Source organism: Mixophyes fleayi, chromosome 9 (genome assembly GCF_038048845.1).
Source record: "Mixophyes fleayi isolate aMixFle1 chromosome 9, aMixFle1.hap1, whole genome shotgun sequence".
NCBI lineage: Eukaryota > Metazoa > Chordata > Amphibia > Anura > Limnodynastidae > Mixophyes > Mixophyes fleayi.
Window position 1 is genome coordinate 33,520,898 of NC_134410.1, and position 20,111 is coordinate 33,541,008.

Below are 20,111 nucleotides of genomic sequence, written 5' to 3' on the forward strand. Positions count from 1 at the left end.
TTACTAGATTTTTTTTTTTAGCAATAAATGAATGTAAATGGCTATAGGGGTGGAACTGACTGTCATTTACGCTTGCAGTCGGAAGTATCGTTTAGAAGCTGCGTGCGCCATTTACTCGCTTTCACTGAAATAAACGCAATGGTCAACGTCCTCCACTGTCCCCTCCCCTTGACCATTAGTCAAAGCGCTGGTTACACATTATGGGCCTGATTCATTAAGAAACGCAAAGTGAGCACAATTTAGTTTTTTTAAATTGGACAAAAATTGCACACAAGTATGCCCATATTCAAGTACAATCGGATCTGAGGAAAGGTTTGTAGTCGAATACAGGTATTATTACACGCTGCCTATATGGCACTTGACGTATGCAGACAGATGCAGTACACTGCAGGATACATTTTTACAGTTGCTCTTAATTGCAAACACATGTTATAGCATGCATATGCGACCCTCATTGCTATCAGACAGAACTTACATCTGCCCTGCAGCTGGTGCAAGTGATGCGGTTAAAAATCACATATCTGATAGATGCCCAGAGCTTGAATCGGACGGATGTGCATGCGCTTAACCTCGACATGCCCTTAAATTGACTACGTCCATACGCCACTTCCAGGGGCTGCCAGCCAGTCCCTGCAAGGGGCGTATGGACGTAACAAGACTCGACTCGGCTATTAGGAACATTTAAAAGGAAAAAAATGCTGGTGACCCAGCCCAAAGTAGTCCACTGTGGGACCGGTCTGGGTGGCCAGATGCCCCCCTGCCTCTCAGCCCAGCCTGCCCTTGGCCCCTTTCCTCCCCCGTTCTGCACTTCAAATCGTTGGTCGTTAGAAGTGTCCTCTGAGTTTGAAAAGGAATTGCACATACTTCTGTTCACTGGTGTATAGACTGTTTCTGTGCATGCGCTGAGCAATTTTACACAAAATACGATGTATGTATTGGCATTTATGTTACTTAGTGAATCAGACCCTACATGTCAACAGTAATTGCATTTAACATTCAGTATCACTGGGTTTCTTCCCTTTTTTAAAGTGTTCATAGGGACAAATTGCACAGAAAATCTGAACACAGTTCATGGGAATATTCCTGTTATCTGGACAACAACTATTGCTTTGCAGCTCTTTGTTGGAAATGTTCTGTCCAAAGTGCACTCAGCAGAGCAGGTCTAATAGCTACCAATATTTATCTTTTGTAATGTGTATTTCCAAATATTGCAAAAGTTTATTTAATACAAATAAGGGAGGACTACAATAAATATATAAAAGATACAAAAGATATATAAGTTTGTTTACACTTTACTACTTGCTTGCTAATGTTTTATTGAAATTCACCACTTCACATACAAGTTTTTCCTCATTTTCTCTTTCCTCCTGTACTCCAGGGCTTTCTTATGTTCTCAGACAACACAAGCGATGGTCCTAGAGTCAGGTTCACCACGTTTATATAGTCACTCTTCCCATGAACTCCGAATAAAGTTACAAATTACACAAAACTACTGTTTATTATACAGTAGTTGGAACTATACAACCAGCAATGCATATGGCAGGGTGCTGCCTGACATTACTAAGCAATACAGAGTGGCTTTGCTCTGATTGGACAAAGCATAAGAAAGCCGAAATGTATTGGCTAATAGAGGTGAGAGCCCACACGGGGTCTCACTACTAACTGCACCTTAATGCAATGTATTAATGGAGTTCATTGATAACATTTCTGTATTTATAAACAAAACAAAAATCAAAACCTTGTAACATTACAATGCCAGTCATCATCATCACCACATGATGATACCGTTAAAGAGTATCATACCTTTATAGCATGCTTAGTCTCACATGTGTCTATGCACGCCATCATAACTCCCAGCATTTGGAAAGCCGACTTCGGGACAGGAGTAAACAAGACAAACCTCCCAAATTCCCACTTGCGGGACAAATCTGTCCTATTTTTGATGGCTGGACAGAGTCTTGAAGTCAGGACAGTTGTTAGGTATTTGCTATGTAAAATGCAGGTTTTGCATTTTACCTCTGGAATACCCTACTCTCAAATCCTATGCTTGCCCCTATTTTTATCTCAGCCTTCTAACCCGTGTAAGACAAGATTTTTTTTTCTAGTTGGTCTGGTAAAACCTGTTTTAGAAATGGTGCTTTTTGATTATCCTTTCATAGGTTGTGAGGACAAATCTGATCTTATGCAATTTTATGGGATTTCACCACGTCTTATTCTCTGGGAAGTGTACAGGATCCTGAAAGAGTCATACTTGCCAACTTTTCATTTCTACCCTCCAGCAGATGCCACGGGTGAGGTGAAGTGTGGGGGTGGGGTGTGGTGACACGATCACGTCACTATAGCCATGCCAACCGTTAATATTGGCTGCATTGTGCGACTGGGCTTATGATGTGAATTGCGTCATTAAGACCCACTTCCATCCAGCATATGGGAGAGTGTCTGCTCTCCCAGGAGTCTGGGAGGATCCTACAAAATTCGTGTGCCTCTCGGGCATTCCTTTAGAGTAGGCAAGTATGGAAAGAGTAGATAGTGAGGGCCTGGGTCATTAAGGAAAGTAAGGCTAAAATAGGAATAAATGTTCTTCGGGAAAAACCATGTTACAATACAAGGGGTGCAAATTAGTTAATTATTTGGCACATAAGTTAAATACTGGCTGTTTTTTCATGTAGCACACAAATACTTGATAGCTTTTACCTCCCCCTCCAATGCATCATGGTTTTGCAAAGGTGCAAAGTTACTCCCTTTTTTTGCTTTGCTCTCCTTAATGACTCAGGCCCTGAAACTTTAGAATAAAGCAGAGAAAGTGTAATAACCTTACAGTAGTTTTATGAGCTTTTTAAACTTGTCTGTCACCCATTTCCTTACTGATACTATCAGAGGAAACTACAGCTTCCTGCTAGAAGGAAGACTTCCTATATGATAGTAAATCTTGTCTAAGAACTTGTTTTTTTTTTCTGCTTGGTCAATAAACTCTACTTTGTCACAGCATATACATAACTAGAGATATTTGAAGCATTTGAAAAGTCTTTCCTGGTTTCTTCAAAGATTTCTAACAGGTCATCCACATATTTACTATCAGCCACAACATTAAAACCACTGACAAGTGAAGTGAATAACATTGATTATATCATTACAATGGCATCAGTCAAGTGGTGGGATATACTGGGCAACAAGTGAACAGCCAGTTCTTGAAGTTGATGTTTTGGAAGCAGGGAAAATGGGCAAGTGTAAGGATCTGAGTGACTTTGGCAAGGGCCAAATTGTGATGGCTAGATGACTGGGTCAGAGCATCTCCAAAACAGCAGGTCTTGTGGGGTGTTCCCGATATGCATTGGTTAGTACCGAACAAAAGTGGTCCAAGGAAGGACAACTGGTGAACCCGGACAGGGTCATGGGCACCCGAGGCTCATTGATGTGCGTGGGGATTGAAGGCTATAATATCACAATCCATAGACATTATACATTTCATTTAAATACACAATCTAATCCTCTGTAATAAACAAAGAGCTTTATCTGTGGATCTTTTCTGGTGAATAACAATCCTTTTGAAAAGACTGAAACAATGGACTAGTCTGTATGTATATACAAAATAAGAAAGCCCAAAAAAGGCAGCAAAAAAACAAACAAAAACCTGAAAAAAAAGAAGAAAATACTTACCTTGCGATCCGCTGGCGATCCGGCTCCCTCCCTGGTCTCCTCCTCCATCGCGCTTGCAGTGCATGTCGGGCGTGACGTCATCACGCCCGCCTGACATCCATTGCGGAGCGCAGTATGGAGGAGGAGACCAGGGAGGGAGCCGGATCGCCAGCTGATCGCAAGGTAAGTATTTTCTTCTTTTTTTTCAGGTTTTTCTTTTTTTTTTTTGCTGCCTCCGAAGGGCCCCCCTGGGCTGCAGGGCCCATATATATAATCATCTTTTTTTTTTTTGTATATATAGGGGCCCCGGTGCACTGCTGTGCCCGGGGGCCCAAGATGTTCTTAAGAGGGCCCTGGTTATAACTGCTAATACATGCTTCCAAACTGTCACAATTTCGGCAGGTCAGTCATTATCATCATCATCAACATTTATTTATAAAGTGCCAGCAAATTCCGTAGCGCTTTACAATTTACAGTCCCGCCCTCGAACAGCTTTGTCTGGCGGGGTAAAAGTGGGAAGGTGTGACCCATTCAGTGCATTGGCAAACAGGTGCCACGTGCACCTGCCACTGCTTTGTGGCATTGAAAGGGTGTTCTGAAAATGGCGGGGGGAGGGGACAGCGCTTGTAAACACTGTGTAGACACATGGATTCGCCACTTCTTCACATTGTCCCATTGCAGCGATGCATATTTAAGCACCACTGTAATACACCATGGCGGAGCTACTCTGAAAGACCCGTCAAAGTGACCCCTTTTCTGTGATGTCTTTTTCCTGTTTACCAGTAGCCTAGCGCTACAGGTTAAAAAAGGAACTGCTATGCTGCGCATGGCCATAGCACGTCCACTGTAACGACTTCTGCGAAACCGTAGGGGCTTCAGCAGCATTCCATAGAAAAAGACATGAGACGGCGTTGCCTTTCTGCGCAGTGCAAAGCTTTTCAATGCTTCATGCATTGCAGAACTTCACAGTTCCCATAGTAATCTATGGAGATGGAGAAGACAATCGTTAAGTGGGTCATGGCAGGAGAAATCATTGATTTCTCTTGCCAGAAGCCCTTCATGTATTCTGCCATGGCCAATAAACAGAGAAACCTGCTATTTACTAATCGCACTTTAATGCATAGACCCCTTTGTAAGATAAATATATTTAATTATTGTGAACAACAGCAATAAACATCAAGAGTTTGGGAAAAAAACAATAGATTTTGACTAAACATTATGATTGTGACTTTGCATATGGTTGTTATTTTGTTTAATTAAGTGTATAAAGTATTTATTTTGCAGTCAAGTTTGTCATACAATTCATAGAAACCCTAAAAGGTAAATGCTATTTGTGAAAAGACACCCCTTTAGTTCATACGTACCAACTTTAGAAAGTTAGTTTCCGGGAGCCTGCCAGGGGAGGTGGGCGTGATGGAGGCGGGGCTCCAAAATGCACGTAATTTTGAACCCGGGGGGGCTAAACGCCGCGATTCACCGGAAATCGCGGCGTTTGGTACCTTATTCTGCCCACTTCACTAGAAAGTGGGGCACTTCCTAGTAAAGTGGGCAGATCTGGGACATTGCCACACTCTCCTGGGAGTCCGTGAGACGCTCGCAAAATGCGGGAGTCTCCCAGACATTCCGGGAGAGTTGGCAAGTATGCTTTAGTTCTGTTGTATTTGTTTAAATCAAGATCTGAAGATCATTACAGAAATATCTGGCAAGTATTATCCTTCTGTAAATGAATATCTCAAATTTGTTCAATTTAGTCAGGCCGGAGATAACACAAGTATGATAGTGTGCACTGCATGCCGTTGCAGTGTCAGTGATACACTGAGGGGGGGGGGGGTATGTGAGAATTCGGTGAGCTAATGCAGCTCTGGGGCATGCAACCTTCTGGGATTTTAATCCTTATATTGCTGCATCACTGCCCTTCTAGGAGCGAGCTCTGCTTTAGTCAGTGGATATAATACATTGGAGTGTGTGCAGTGCTTATGAGACTATGTAATATCTCGTATTTGAAAATATGCATTCCCATAGCTCCTGTCAGGAGAGAGACTTGTAAGGGCATGTCTGGCTTACAATGACAGCTCGAGGCTGGGTAAGGGTGGGGTGTATACTAGAGAGACAGGAGTGGTCATATCTGACAGCATAGCATGCATGAAACTGCAACTGCTGTTTTCTAAAAAAATTGCACCTTTCTATGGGGTCTATGCATCAAACATTTTTGACGCTTTTAAGTATATTTGCTATGCATTAACTGCCTATCTGTGAAATCTCCTCTGTTTTGGCAAATACCGTTCAGCATCGCAGTACCCATAGATTACTATGGGGACTGTGATGTTCTGCAATGCATCACACTTTGATAAGCTTTGCATTGCGCAGACAGTTAACGCCATCTCAGGATAGCGTTATCTGTAATTTCCTATGGGATTCTGCTGAGGCCTCTTTGACTTTGCAGAATCCGGTACTCACAGCACTTCCTACTATCACCGGCAGCATTAAGCTGCAGGTAAATAGAAAAAAGTTTGCATCATAGGGGTCACTACGCCGGGGCTTCCAGAGTAGCCCCGTCATGGTGCAACTTAGCGGTACCTAAATGTGCATCACTGCGGTTTGCAGCAATGCATATATAGCTTTACCGCATCTTATTGATGCATAGACCCTTATATGCCACCACAGTTGCTCTTTGTGTATATTACCACAGCTGCTCCTTTTCTGTTATGGAATCACAGCTGTTCCTTTCCATATGAAATCAGAGCGGCTCCTCTCTCTGTGGGGCTGATTTATTTCTAAGTGATCTGCCGCCAGCCATCACCATTGTATGGCTGCACATATTTTGGGTACTGTGATACACCAGTATTGTGGATTTTCTTGCGGACCTCTATGAGGTGTGAGGAAAAATTTGCAATGTTGCATCACCATTGAGTGTTTACACAGAATTCCATGGCGCATCACTGTGGATTTACAGCTGTTCTTTTCTATGTGTAATCAGAGCTGCTCCTTTCTATATATCATCATAACTGCAGGTTTCTATAAGGAATTAACCTCTCCGTTACATACGGCATCACAGCTTTTCCTTACTGTATGGCAAATAAGTTGTTACTGATTGTAAAACAAATCATATTGACATTTTATAACTATACATCATCATTCCATTCAACAGCATGCTTATTGTTCCATTTAATCCTCCATGTTTATAGTTTTCAACTTGATACAGAGAATCATTTTCATCAGTGCTATTTTTATTTCAACAGGCTTTCTTTGAAGATGAAGATGGTAAAGAATATATCTACAAGGAGCCAAAACTCACAGGTCTCTCTGAGATATCCTTAAGACTCTTAAATCTATATGGTGAAAAGTTTGGCGCAGACACTGTAAAAATGATCCAGGATTCTAATAAGGTATCGTCTACAAAGATTAATTATTCCCAAAAGTACAATGATTTTTACCTGTTTGTTTTATAAATGCCTGTCATCCTTAAATATACCCTAATAAAGCCTTACTCTGCCGCCCTGTTGTCCACCAAGCTTTATGGGTTTTACTTTAAGTTGTTGGTCACTTAAATACAGCAGGTACAGTCATCTCACATGAACAAAGAAGGATAGAAACAGAAACATTGACGTTGAACCGTTTGGCACATAAAGTCTGCCCATTGTTTTATTAATCAGTGTTATTGATATGTATATAATAACATATTTGCATGTGTTGAAGTTTAATGTTACACATTCTTATTAGAGAATATTTGGGAAGTTCAGCTTTAGATTGTTGTGAGTTACTGTGGATTACAGTAGGTGTATTGTCATGAACGCCCAGTCTGTCCCAGATACAGCAATCTGAACAGCTGGCCATTACTGGCGTGACCTCAGTCCCCTAGCAATGAATACACCTTCTCTGCCACCATGAAGGATTTATTATGGTGTCCCTACGTTCACCAAACCCACTTATTAATGTTTCACACGTAAATCACATACACATGTTGCATGAGCATCCCTTGGCTTCGTAAGTTCACACCTAATCACGTAGAACACACTAGATTCAATTAATTTAATCTGAAAAATGTTTCCAAGGCTTAGTTACAAAAAAGTTTATAACAAGACATACATTAAGTTGCACAAATACGTTTCAGAAAATAAAATAGGAAATAAAACCAGAGTCACTGCTTACTTGTTAAGACTTGGTGTGTGTGTGAGGGAACACAATTGAGAAAAATGAGACATTTCAGTCTTGATAGATCCCCTCATGAAAATGCATACTGTGATGTCTAAAGCAGAAGGTTTTAAACAGTTTTCCACATAGCTCTCAACCTCCACCTTTGGAGTTTAGCTGTCAATAAGGACAGATTGATTTCCCAATGTAACAGGACTTTCGAAGTGAGCTAGTTATGTCCTGAGATCGGGAATGTTCACAGGACCTGCGTTCTCACCTCTGCTCTTTTGGCTTAGTTGGTCAGGTCCACATCCTCTGCATACCAAAAAGACTCCTCAGAGATGCTTATCTATCTCTTTCTGGCTAATTTCAAAAGATTATTGACACTTGCATAGGTTCAGACTCATGTCATCTAGCAAAGCACATGTTGAGCTTACATTACAAGGTTACATACAATATACATTGTCATACATGCATTCAACAGAAAATAATAATCAGTCATTAGATATACTACATAATCTTCACATGTGTATGTTTTAGACTTTTGATTTTTATGTAACCACTGTTTTGACAGGTAAATGTTAAAGACCTTGACCTGAAGTTCGCCCACATTCAAATAACTTATGTGAAACCATATTTAGAAGAACAAGAACTTTCTGATAGGAAGACGAATTTTGAGAAGAATCACAACATCAACCGATTTGTTTTTGAAACTCCGTATACTCTGTCAGGAAAGAAACATGGAAGTGTGGAAGAACAGTGCAAGAAAAGAACAATTTTAACAAGTATGTGCTCTTGCATGTTTGTGTAGATTGACTTGTGTTATTTTTAAATTTTATAAAATATACTTATTGCACTTTATTATGCTTACAATGCTATATATGCTGACCAAAACAAACATGGGTTGAATGTTGACGTCAATATTAATATTGACACATCTTGGGGAAAAGAATCCTTCTCAACACCAAAGTGATATACTAATACAGCCCTGATTTGCCAAACTTTTCTCATTGTAAACATTTCAATCCTTGCAGATGCCATCAGCTCTGTCTGCAAATGTCTGCAAATGCATACACTTTCCTCAACATCAAGGATGGTTATATAAGGCATTAGTGGCAGAGCACCATGATAGAGGTAGATCAGCAAGTGATGGGGTGCTCTTGATCCCAGGGGGTAAATGTATGAAAGTCCAGTTTTTTCATCTCGCGGGAAATCGGCGACTTTGCAGCTAAAATTTAAAGCGGCGATGGCTTGTAAAGGCAAATTTGCCTTTACAAGCCATCGATACTTTAAATTTTAGCTGCAAAAGTCGCCAATTTCCCGCGAGATGAAAAAAACTGGACTTTCATACATTTACCCCCAGATGTTACTCATATGTTACTTACTATTTCACAATAATCCACTTAACATTAGCACAAATGGGGACTTTTTCATTCCATAATATATAGATAGAGCAGGATGCAGGGTAACATTTTGAAATAAATGGGTGAAGCTGTGACATGTGTAATAAGATGTACCAGAGACCATGAACTAAAGTCTTCTCCTTCTGTAAATGTCTGCTGGATGTGAGCAATACGTGGAAGGCACAGAAAAGTTAAATTGAAGCAATTATTTAATGGCATGAAGTAAGATCTAACAGTGACAAGTCATTGTACCTTTGTTTTTCAAAATAATAAAAATAACAAAATTATATATCCTAAATGCATTTTGACCTCCATACAATGAATTCATTTTGTTTTAAACCATGTCTTTCAATGACAAACATTTGTTTTCCAGCATCAAACTCTTTTCCATATGTTAAGAAGCGAATACCAGTGATCTATGAGCACCAGGTTGATCTGAAGCCTATAGAAGTGGCCATTGATGAGATAAAGGACAAGACCGCAGACCTGCAGAAGATCTGTTCATCTGTGGACGTGGACAAGATCCAACTGCAGCTAAAACTACAGGGCTGTGTTTCTGTGCAGGTAAAACTTGTCCCGTAACGAAGTGTGCTCAAGTCAAAGGGGTGTATTTACTAAACTGCGGGTTTGAAAAAGTGGAGATGTTGCCTATATCAACCACTCAGATTATAGCTGTAATTTTGTAGAATGTGCTAAATGAATGATAACTACAATCTATTTGGTAGTTTAGTAAATATACCCCAAAGTTGTCTTCATATCTAAAAGGTGAAATTAATTGGATGTTTATATACTTGTGACCATTTTTAAGTATAGACAGAAAATGATAATTACTTGTGGTCAGAAAATGTCTAACCATTACGTATACTGAGTTTTCTAATCCTTATATGTTCTGTCTCTGTCCTTGGTGCTGATGGGATCTGCAATGTTTGCAAAAGGCCCCTAAAATAAATAAATAAATATATATATATATATATAAATAAAAACAGATTGGCAAATTAGAGTCACCAAATATGTTAAAAGTAAGATTGATACCTGGGTAATTAATTCAGTAATTAAACAAATACCCCAGCATTTAAGGGCCCATGCACATATTAGCTGTATTATGGTCAAGATTCATGTTGAAGGGGTGTATAATGTGAATAATGTTCCCTATGATTTTAATTATAAGAAGTCACAGAGACATTTCCTGACCATACAAAAGCATGGGACAGTAGGCCAGGGCCCTTTATATGGATCATAGATCACGCATGTGACCTAGCTTTCCTCATATCCTGGTGTTTTCTACCATCACTGGCAGTAATGCAGTTATTATGCATTCCAGTCTGGAGCATATCATTTAAAGGTTCTTCATATATTATTGTCACTTGCAAAATATATTATGGAATTGAGAATAAAAACAGATCTAGTATGTGGTGCATATATAGGGATTAAATATTTATCCAGTACATTATACTGGATATCATGTTTGTTTCTGGTATATCCTATCATACATAAGCTTCAATTCAGAACACAATAAGCTCCTTGTAAGTAGCAATTCTCATATCCACTCGTGTGTTATCATTTCTGGTTATTATACATTCCAACACGTTCAAAATGAGTCATGTAACCAAAGACATTAGTAAGCACCAAATAGGTGATGACATTGAATAAAGATGAGTGAACAGGCTACGTGCCTTTATATGGGTCACAAGACTACATGGTGACGTCTGTACTTATATTTCACAGAAGCAGGTACATTATTCACTAGGATACATAAGTATTTTAATGACAAAGAAGTTAAAACATCTCATTATTTTAATTACCAACCGAATGTATTCAGTTTAGGTGTTCTTTTAATGAGAGAATGAAACACAGTGTCTTGTGAGAAGATTCTATTTTAGGCTTCTGCATTGGGCCGGAGTTGGCCTGGAGGATGGAACCTGATTTGTATATCAGCAGTAAAATGTAAATCTGGTGGAAGAGAGAGGCTGCAGCTAATGTTCAAACACAGTGTATGAATAAATGGGAAGTATATTTTCTTAGTCATTCTCTGGGATGAGTTAGATATCTCCTAAGCTGTTCACTGAAGTTATTAACGCTGATGACTAGTGATGTCACGAAGTATACCCAAAACGTTTATACAAGTATTCACACCACTAATGTACTATACATTATTTACAGGATTTAGATATATTACTGTCATTTGTGTAATATATGTCCCGATGATGTACTGCTATCCTTGTCTAAACATTAACAAGTGTATTTACATTATAGGTAAATGCTGGTCCTTTAGCCTACGCCAGAGCTTTTCTTGATGACAGCCTCTTCAGCAAGTATCCCAGCAAAAAGATTAAGGAGCTTAAAGATATATTTAAGTATGTCCATATTATATTACTCTTTATTACACAGCTATTATAAACACAAATGGCAAAGGTAATACTCTGCAGTCATTTCATTTTTAAATTAACTGTGTATTCTGCAGACCCAGTAGGAATTATTTACCAAACAGCATAATAATAATTTTCTATTTTTTTATACTTATGGAAAATGAACATAATAACATATGGAACTAATACTAACCAAAACAACCTTTTATTCTTTGTGAACGGATTCATAAATTGTTTAAATTGTCTTGGAACTCTACTAATAGGGACTCTCCCCTTCTTATCCATGGATAGTTCACAAGCACTGTTCCATGCTCACACCCTCACTTGTGCCTCTTCCGGGGTACCCCTGAAGGTGGGGACTCCGCTGCGGCAGTAAATGCCCTTCTCAGATGCTTTTAATAACTTGGGGCTGTACCCCCTGAAGTGGTGCCCTCGCGACATCTGCCGTGCACCCCCTCTAGACATGACTCCTTCATGGGGGGTGTTATCTGGACTCCCAAGTGGAGTCATCCCCACTTGTTGCCTCGTACACATGGCGCGCATTTCCCCTCCGGGATTAGCCTCCTACCTCCCGTGTCCCGGCACACCGAAAATGGCCGCCCACCCTAACGGTGGGAAACCGGAGTCTTAAATACACTCACGTGGGGACCAGAGTTTAACATAACACGTGCTGGCACTTTCATGGATTTATGTTAGGGTCTGTGTTACAAAATACAAATAGTTTGGTGAACATTCAAATTGAGACAGTAAACAGTAGAAGGTCACTATTTGGTATGCACTAGACATTTTCTAAATACCAAACTTTTTTTTCTCATACTTTATAATTACAGATGCTTCCCTCCCTTTTCTCCCATTGAACAATCTGGCATTGTCCCAAATGTAATCTGCCAATGTTTTCTGCAAACTACTTATAGGTCCTCTGATTTGGGGGAGTTTATAAAGTACACATGGATGTGTTTTAATTAGAACAAGTTTAGGAGCAGCACACTTTCAAGTCAACTTTAAGTAGTGTATAAATGTAGAGATTATAAATATGTTTCCATAGGAGATATCAGACACCTTGTTAGAAATGACAACAGGTTCCTGATTAGGGAAGAGTCACAGGCATTAAATCAAGAGCCGATTGCCATTTCCGCCTATGCTTGGATCCTTCACCCTCTCATCCTTCAACACTGATACTCTAAAACTGAGGGAAAACTGAAGGGTGATTGTGAAAAACTCACCACTCCTTCCCCAAAGGTGAATAACTGCTTTAAACCAGTCTAGCAGGAATATTTAGCACGTTATTAGCTTAGCTGTCATAGCTGTCACTAATGGGTTTTTTTTTGTTTTTTTTTATTACCAAAATGGTTTCATAACATTATATATGGAGGTAACTTTTAACGTAAACATACATAATTTATTTTGTTGATCTCACACTGTAGAAAAGAGTATTTTCCATATTGCAAATTTCAGGATTGTCAGTTTAGCAGCTGTCAGTAACTGTTTAAAAAGTGTTGCTGTGTCATGAAATAGCTAAGTTGTATAAAGTACATCAGAGATGCCTTCCGTAGGGTGAAGCCAGTAAGCTCTTAAGCTAAATGAACTATAAAAGCATCCCCATCCCCAGCACTATTTAAGGAAAACTCTGGCACCATTAGGGTGCCAGAGTATTAGATCTATCTAATTGCAGCTATTTATGATACTAAATCTCCCTTGGTCTGACTCCACGGTTCCTCACTTGGCTTTTCCTGACATTTCTTCTGGATTCTCCCTTTGGCTTCATAAGACCTCCTTGGTATTTGACTCCTGCCTGGCTGACTATGCTTTTGGATCCTCCTCTTGTACTGCGCTGATCGCACGGCTTGAGCTTGGCTTCCCTGACTATCCGCTTACCCCTTCCTACCTCAATGACTGCCCTACTGGAGAACCCCAACCTGCGTGTCTCTCGCAGCTATACCCAACCTTCCTTGCGGGGGTTCTGGTGAAGACCAGAGGCACGTTAGACTCCGCTCCTTCAGATATGGCTGTACCAACATCAGCAGGTAGCTCGAGTTTCCTGACAGGGTAATTGCTACTTTTCCCCTACCAATAAAATACTAACAGCTCACAATACCAGAGCAGCGATGGAATGTGTCCCAAATAAAATATTAGCACATACATGTTACATGTGCGTATCATCAATTACTTTAGATATATCACTAAAAATTTCTCATTCATAAAAAATTTATACTCTGTCAGTTAAAGATAGGATTTACTTGTCACAAATAATTAGCTTAACCACTATAAGAATATGGCTTCATAAGTACATATTGTATTAAAGTATTTCATCTCATTATGGTCTTTGGTATCAACTCTATTGGTAGTCTGCGACTAATGCGGTCTGGAGTCAGATATAGCATTCAGGACACACATATGAAGTGCTTGTGTTATGGAAATAGTAGCAAACTCTATTTAACTTACGGTATGTTAATGATATACGTTATTCATATATCTAGGTACAGGTATATACTGAATTCACTGAACACAGATTAAATGTCTTTTATTATCATCATCATCACCCTTTATTTAACTAATTCCACAGCGCTGTACAGAGAATTCACTCACATCAGACCCTGCCCCATTGGGGCTTACAGTCTAAATTCCCTAACACACAGACACAAAGACAGACAGACACAGACTAGGGTCAATTTGTTAGCAGCCAATTAACCTATCAGTATGTTTTGGAGTGTGGGAGGAAACCGGAGCACCCGGAGGAAACCCACGCAAACACGGGGAGAACATACAAACTCAACACAGATAAGGCCATGGTCGGAAATTGAAGTCATGACCCCAGTGCTGTAAAGGACAAGTTTAGATGATATCATATGTTATTTAGTGCACACCATTTAGCACATATTTATATATTTTTAGGATAATAAATACTATATATTATTTAGTGAACATCACTTAGTACAACTTGGGTAATTAGCACACTTTTATATATTTTTACATATCTCCTTTTTCTTTTGTCCTATCATAATTACATATATATATTTTTATATTCCTCTGAAACACTATAGGAATGGGTATAGTATTGAGAAGGTTTATATGATTAGGACCTAACACGAATGTGGGTGAACCGAATTTCAATGAATTTAATTTTATTCCATAGCTGTTAATTATTTCACTTATGTAACAAACCATAAGTGTAATTAGAGGTTTGGAAATGTTTAACAGACATGTATTGAGACTTTAGTATTCGCCCGAACGTGTTGCAGCAAAAACAAATACTTAATACACCTAACCAGCAACAGACATTTTCCATAGAATTTCTTTACTCTGTGTTTAATACTAGTCCACCAAATTAAACCACTGCTTGCTTCGGCCTGTTTGTATATTGATTTTATTATTATTTTAGTTAATTCATTTTATTATTTTAATGTGATGAGTTTATGTACTTTGTATTACTAATAGTTAAAGATTGAATATGATTTTCATATAATTTTCAAGCCATTTCTTTGTATTAGTAAACCCTTCCATGTGATTGTATTTATATCCTACATATCTAAAATAATTGTTGATGTACTCTTATGAACATTCTCATTTTCTGGGGACATAATCCTGCACTGCGCTGGTTGTGTGTGTTTCTTTATTAATTTTGGGCACTCTCTGCAAAAAAAGACTGTAGTCTAGGTCAGGACCACCAGACATGGATAAAATGAACATCTACTTTTAAACCTTTCCAACACATCTGTGGTATAGATGGGCTGAGGCAATTAATATAGGCGGGAGTTCTACACCATCTAGATAGGACTTTACAGTTTACTTCCAGCAATCTAGCTGAGGTAGCACTTAGATGGAGCGGAAGATTCTTTCCCCAATGTTGTGTAACTCTTCATTGTAGTTGGTTATTCTAAGATGCATTATATTAAGACAGACCTTTAATATCTACATGTAGCAATATATTATAAAGGATGGAAATCTCATGTTCTGGAAAGATTCTATTATAAATGTTTTGTTCTGGAAGAAACAAAGACGTTTATATCTGGATGAGAGCAGCAGAATGACTAAAGTTATGTTCAATTCTTAGAACCCGTTTTATCACTCCGGATGTTCTCAAGAAGATCTTGGAAGGAATCCGCTTCCTGACGGCTGCCGAATTCTCACAAATTCTGCACACTGCAATTTTCTTAATTTTTTGTTCATCCACTGAAGCTGAAATCTAGTAAGAGTAGATGCAGGCAGTAACAAATTTTTTTTTGCCTTTGCTCTCCTGCCCAAGCCCTAATCTTCGGTCATGGAATTGATCACTAGACCCTATTGTTGGCCAAATTTAAAGAAGGATGTCATAGATTTTATATCCCCTTGTCCTGTTTGTTTCCAAAATAAGAATCCTCATCAAGCTCCTTTTGGTCATCTTCTTCCTCTTCCTTCTAAGTCATGGAATCAAATTTCTATGGACTTACTAATCTTCTACAAAGCAGCAGTTTGGGTCCTGGAAGATCAAGTTTGTAAGACATCTCATATTATTTCTATCAATTGTAGATTATACTTTCTTGGCTTCACAAAAGTCATGGCAGTTCATAGCATGAGATAAGAGCTTCATCATGGGTGGCATAATCCTAGGGATAACATAAACACAACACGATTGTCTTACAAACCACAACCAATGACGTGAAATGATATTGACTTGTAGCCACACCAACAAAGGTTACATAATTCTGCTATTTTACATAGATGGTAGTACTTTTTATTTGGTTACCTGGTTCAGGCCAGTCCTTGGTGCACAAAGCTCCGATTAGTGTTGAAGGACTCTGTCTACCACCATGTAACATAGTACTCATCCAGATAAGCTTGGAAACTTTGTATATGTACACATTTTAAACTTTTACATTAGTAATAATATCAGTTAATACTACTTTAAGAGGCAGCAAGTAATAAAAAGACGATTCCGATGACCCTTTTCTCCTATGATAAAAGTTCTTAATGTTTTCATCCAAGCTTTATTTTAGGTAAAAATAGAGTTGAGTCTAATGAAAGAGGTAGTACTATAGTGGTAAGAATTTGGGCTTTGATGTGAGGCCATCCAGACACACTTATGAGCGATTGGCTAGTGGCGTACAGTGTTTTTGCTCCCACCTATGTACAAAGAGCTGTGACTGCTAACATGACAATAGAAATGTTGTAACTTTGTTGCACTGTACTAAATTAAACTACACCATAACTTCTGTTGTGTCTCCTTTTATAGACAGTTCATACAAGCATGCGGCACTGCCCTGGACATTAATGAACAACTCATTAAAGAGGATCAGTTTGAATACCAAGAGGGACTGAAATCAAACTTTAGAGAAATGGTGAAAGAACTTTCAGACATTATTCACGAACAGGTACGTATGTCACATTCTTCTACATTCATTCTTCTTTAAGACTAGTGTAGTGATAAGCACCCAATCTCCAGTCTTTACCCAGCATATACAGGTAAATGTATATTTAGCAATATTTTTTGTGCAATATTTTGGTCAAAGTAGTTAATTTAGATTTACATTCCCTTAACACCTCTCCAACCACTTTTACAATGTGTAACTTTGTTATTTATGAGCCTTTTCCATATATAAAGACTTGAAGGAAAACTGTTCTCTTTGTAATGATTTAGAATACACCTATGAAATGTGTAACTACAGAATGTCTTGTAGTAACACCAAAGGCTTCTTTCACAAAATATTTTTTTACTAAAAAAGTTTTCCATCTTCAGATTCATTTCACATGATTGGCTAGTGGGCAGTTTGTGCTATCCAGCAAGTTTTATTAAATGTATTTCTTTTTTTTTTTTTCCCAAGCTTGATTTTGGCCCCTTTGACCATATACATGTGTCTTTGGGAGTTTATTCATGCTGGGAGCTCTACAGCCGATAAAGTGCCAGCGGTTGTTTAGCAACAAATACATAAAGGCAGTAATCTTATGTTGATGTTTTAATGGTAAATGGCTCAAATGATCTATCTGACCTGCGCCTCACCTCTAGTAACCACCTCTCACTCCTGCCTACAAGACTTCTCCTGTGCTGCTACACATTTATGGAATTCCCTACCCTGCCTGATCAGACTCTCCCACAGCCTTTAAATCTTTAAACGCTCTCTGAAAAACCATCTCTTTATTTAAGCTTACCCTACTCCCACCTATACTACCCACAGTAAATCATCCTCACAGCTGTCCCAATCTTCACTCTCAGACACTCCTTTTGTTTCAGCTATGCCCTCTTCAAATTAGAATGTAAACTTGGACCTCCCTATTCTTTTGTTTTCATGTCTGCATTTATTTTGTCTACCTTGTATGTCCCTGTTTTATGTATGTCCTGTTTTTCCCACTGTCCGGCCCTGCAGAACACAGTGGTGCCTTACAGTGATAATAATAACCATTTAATTTACAATGGCAGCTCCAACTAAGAGATGCAGAGTAACAATACATTATATTTATAGATATTTATATAATTTTTTTTATAAAATGGTATTATTTCAATGTATTATAGCAATACGTTCTTGCATGCTGAATGCACTAACATAGTTTTATAATGCTTTGCAAAGTCCTGCAGACTATTACTTTTCTTTCCCTGGGAAACACAGTCACTTAGGCTTTCTTTTAGTGTTAAGAGTAAATCCAGGTACACTGTGCAAATTTATACCTTGGCAAAACCACGTTGCTATGCAGGGGTGGTAAACTTAAAATGTGTGTGCAGATTTGGAGCTGGCAGGGGGGCGCCTCCTATTTCAAACGTGAGTGTTAAAATAAAGCCACCCAGCGTTTCTGTGCTATGTAGTGCTGGCAGTACTTTATTTTTCCTGCATACAATAAAACTAAAAATACAGATTTTCATTTACACCTCTTGCACGGCTAACAGGTGCAAAATTAACCTTTTAGCTGGATTTGTTCATAACTGTAAATGAGACCCTGAGAGTACAGCACAGATAAATTGTCTGGTTCAGAGTTAAGGACTATTTGAAAAGCATGTTTCTTTTCTCAAAGAAGAAGACTGCTACATGTGTATAGCTGTGTGAAGTGAAGGTGTCCTTGTATAGAAGGGATATTTTATTAATAATTGCAAAGCATTGTGATTCAAAGAAGACCTATTTGCTTTGCTTGGTCCCTAAGATTTAACCAATCTTGCCTACCTTTGGCAAGTTATATCCGGGAGAGGGACGTGTGCAGAGGGCGGGAGGGGGCGGGGCACGGTGAATCGCATCATTTTGGCCCTGACACAGCGTCAAATATGCCGTTTTGTCTCGGGGGGCGTGGCCACAATCAGGGCTGCCAAGAAGAATTCAGGGCCCGGGTACAACAAATTCATGGGGCCCCCCTCATATTCAAGTAAGACCCAAAATTTTTTTGCGCCGCCTTACGGCGGCGCAAAGAAATTTAGGTGTATGGTCATACATTCAGGGGCGTGGCTAGCCAAATGGCGGGGCAAAAATTTTGGGAGGTGTGGTCATGCATTTGGGGGCGTGGCAAACGTGCCATTGGGGCGTGGCTAACATAAAAACCACTAGGCTCTCAATTCGCCAGAGCGTCACATATGTTCAAGCACTCCTGACTTTCAGGACATCTACCACCACAGTGTAGTATACAAACAATGCAGTGTGTACACAAACAGTTCAGTCTTGGCCTACACCTTACATTGGGCACAACATTCACCAAAAATTGGTATTGTCCTTACTAGAATCACAACATTTCACACACTGTGCTGCTCTCTCCTACCTGTTCTTCTCACTTTCTCCACCTGTGGCTGCTGCTTTCTTTTGTTGCGGCTTGTCCGGATCCAGGAATGTTGAAGGACCTATTTTGAAAAAAAAATGGCTACATTTAGAAAATTACAGCCAGCCCCGGCCTTAAATCAATAGCACTCACGATTAATAATTAGGCCTTCCTCCAGCCCCAACATTAAAATAATAGTATTCACATTTAATAAATAAACCTATTTCACTTCCTGCAAACAGCCCCAGCAATACCTATTTCCCGCAACCATCACTGCCATAAAATAACTCATAGTCACATTTAATAAATAGACCTCATTCTCCCTAAACTCACCCCAAGATTCAATAGCCCCCAAACCACCCCATCTTAAATTAATAGTCCCTACTATTAAATTGCCTCACCATCACCCTACAAACAAAATAGCGCCCATTAATTAGCCGCCACCTACCGCACACACACTACATTGCAACAAGCCCCATCACAACTACACTGCGACCTCCATGCTGCTTTCCCCCCTTTTTATTCACTCTGTGCCTCTCTCCCCTTTTTTTTTTAACTCTGTGCCTCATTGCACCTTTTTTTCCTCTGTGCCTCTCTGCCCCTGTTTTCCTCTGTGCCCCTCTGCAGTTTTCCTCTGTGCCCCTCTGCCCCTGTTTTCCTCTGTGCCTCTCTGCCCCTGTTTTCCTCTGTGCCTCTCTGCCCTGTTTTCCTCTGTGCCTCTCTGCCCCTGTATTCCTCTGTGCCTCTCTGCCCCTGTATTCCTCTTTGCCTCTCTGCCCCTGTATTCCTCTTTGCCTCTCTGCCCCTGTATTCCTCTGTGCCTCTCTGCCCCTGTATTCCTCTGTGCCTCTCTGCCCCTGTATTCCTCTGT

At 39.5% G+C, this 20,111-nt stretch overlaps 1 protein-coding gene across 2 annotated transcripts in view; it reads left to right on the plus strand.

Annotated features, from left to right (window-relative positions):
* Nucleotides 1-20,111, plus strand: part of DOCK11 (dedicator of cytokinesis 11) — a 216,527-nt gene that overhangs the window by 187,536 nt on the left and 8,880 nt on the right. For both annotated transcript variants that reach the window (XM_075187236.1, XM_075187237.1), the window contains 5 exons: nucleotides 6,876-7,022; nucleotides 8,342-8,552; nucleotides 9,544-9,734; nucleotides 11,424-11,524; nucleotides 16,746-16,884. In XM_075187236.1, coding sequence (XP_075043337.1) covers nucleotides 6,876-7,022; nucleotides 8,342-8,552; nucleotides 9,544-9,734; nucleotides 11,424-11,524; nucleotides 16,746-16,884 — 789 coding nt within the window. The remainder of the gene's footprint in view (nucleotides 1-6,875; nucleotides 7,023-8,341; nucleotides 8,553-9,543; nucleotides 9,735-11,423; nucleotides 11,525-16,745; nucleotides 16,885-20,111) is intronic.